The sequence below is a fragment of the Phalaenopsis equestris genome, unplaced genomic scaffold (assembly GCF_001263595.1).
Source record: "Phalaenopsis equestris unplaced genomic scaffold, ASM126359v1 Scaffold212363, whole genome shotgun sequence".
In the NCBI taxonomy this organism is placed as follows: Eukaryota; Viridiplantae; Streptophyta; class Magnoliopsida; order Asparagales; family Orchidaceae; genus Phalaenopsis; species Phalaenopsis equestris.
This window is the reverse complement of record NW_018231297.1, coordinates 7,419-9,664: the sequence shown is the minus strand read 5'-3', so window position 1 is coordinate 9,664 and position 2,246 is coordinate 7,419. Positions and strand designations below refer to the sequence as shown.

The 2,246-nt window shown below is 33.4% G+C and overlaps 1 protein-coding gene across 1 annotated transcript in view; it reads left to right on the top strand.

Moving 5' to 3' along the window:
- Positions 1 to 1,621: 1,621 nt before the first annotated feature.
- LOC110036900 overlaps positions 1,622 to 2,246 on the top strand; it is a gene marked incomplete in the record, with an annotated part of 2,080 nt that continues 1,455 nt past the window's right edge. Inside the window, 2 exon segments of the mRNA XM_020741450.1 lie at positions 1,622 to 1,914; positions 2,052 to 2,246. Of these exon segments, the coding sequence (XP_020597109.1) occupies positions 1,805 to 1,914; positions 2,052 to 2,175 (234 nt within the window).

The window sequence follows — 2,246 nt, the reverse complement described above, 5'->3', positions numbered from 1 at the left end:
TTCGGCTACATGGCCAATTCAGCACAAAGTGAGTAAAATCGAAAAAAGTTGAGATATGATCCACCAAAGATTATGATACTCTAGCCTAAGATGGCAGTGAATTCACTAAAATCTCAATGGACTTGCCAGAAGATACTTGACCTCGGAGTTTGACTACGTTAACTCCCTAACCACTACTAATAGGCTTCACTTAGTAAGATAAGGCTTTTGCATCGAAGATAGGTAGCTTCAACCGTGGAATAACAATTTTTACTGTCTAATAACTACTAATATTAACCACAAATCAAGATGCCTGCACATGTACGCATTTGTATTTTCCTTACATATATCCACATCTACATAAAAACAAAGCATACCATATATTTCTGGGGCATTTACATACATACCACACAATTCTGATGTATTTACATAGCGAACACCTAAAATTCTATATTTAAATATATAACACTGAAATTTTTAAAATCATATCAAACATACTATTATTACTGACTTTTAAAAGTGAAATAACATTTTCATGCATAGGTTTATGACACTAAAGGATGATAAATGTAAATACCAAACAACAAGTGTTAGATATGCAATTATATAAGATCTGAGTGGTATATATGTTAGTTTCTTGCAAGTAATGATGAGCACCTCTCATATTTGTCCCTCACTAGGTAGGCTAGATCACCCAAAAGGAAGAGACACACCAAGTGATTTCTACAGGTGGATTCAATCACTTCGGCAAGTAGGCCCAATTCAACCACTTCGACAGTCAATCTCGATTTAGCCACTTCGACGGATATGCTCAATTCAAGAAAACATTTTGAGTCCAATAAAGGCTTATGAGATTTTGAAACTTATTAGCCTTTGCATCAAGACACCATATAAAAAGGCTTGTTCAGATATATTGCCATATTTTTGTTTACAAATACTAAAAGCTATTCCATTCAACACAATTTTATTCAAATCGGACTGTCGGGTATATATATATTTTTAGAAATGTATAAGAAAAATATTTGATAAATTATATATATATATATTTAGAGACACACAAAGTCAAATTTGGCTGTTGAAATTTCAAATGGCCAAAACGCTAGCTTGGCGTCAAATTTTCAAATAGAATATCAACATTATCATATTTATCCAAAAGCAGCGGCCCTTGTTTTTGATTCTAGATTGTTGCACGTGCCGGGCCATAGATAACCATAATATTTATTATTTCAGCATGTTATTCTTATTTTAAGAAAAATTAAACAATAAATCTAATTTATTTTTATATAAAATACATTTTAATAAGAGCGTAAGATAATGTTTTGTATTACACGGCAAAGTTTAAATTTTTCTATTTTCAAGGTAGAATTTATATTTTAATATTCAATGTCAATTTTTGGTACTTCCCGTAAATAAATGAAGGTCATTCACAATATGTTTATGGAAGATTTATTTGCGTGTCACTCAGTTTTTATATATTTATATTTTTAAGATTTAAATTTTAATTTTTACATATATATATCATCTTATTTAGATGTATTTTACATTTTTTAATAATTATTTAAATTATTAATGTTAAGCATTGTTATTTTATAAATAAACTAAATTTAGATGTTAAATGGTGAATTGACCCATAAAAACAGACCGGAACAGGTGGTCATCTCCACCAACCAAATCTTCATCCCGAAAATTACAGGATTACAGAGCCGGCGAGGCAGCTTCCTCCTTTAAGCGGCAGAGGAAACGCGTGCTGGTGAAATACCTACACCTTCTTAGAGATCGATAGAGAGAAGAAAGAAAAAAAGGATCAAATTGCTTTGGTGGAGTGATGTGCTGTGACGATTGCGAGTGCCGGCCTCTTGGCTGGCTATTAGGCCTCCCCTTCGCCCTCCTTGCCCTAATCGTCTCCCTCGTTGGAATTATCATATGGATCGTCGGGTAAGTCTTCTATTTCCTCGTTTTCCCCCTCTCGATTCACAAAATTTCGCCGTCTTCTTTGATTAATATTAGTTTTCTGTGATTTTGTTGTTTGCGATTTTGATCGGGGGATTTAATTTTTCTCAAAAAAATATCAGGCTGTTGCTATCCTGCATATGCCCTTGCTGCCTCTGCGTTACGATTGTCGTTGAGATTGCGATCGAGTTGATCAAGGCTCCTATTCATGTTATGCAGTGGTTCACTGCCCAGATTCCCTGTTAGAATTTAGGGAAATTTATCATACTGATCGGTTTATGAGGATGATTTCGACTTATCTGTTAGTTTTTTTTTTT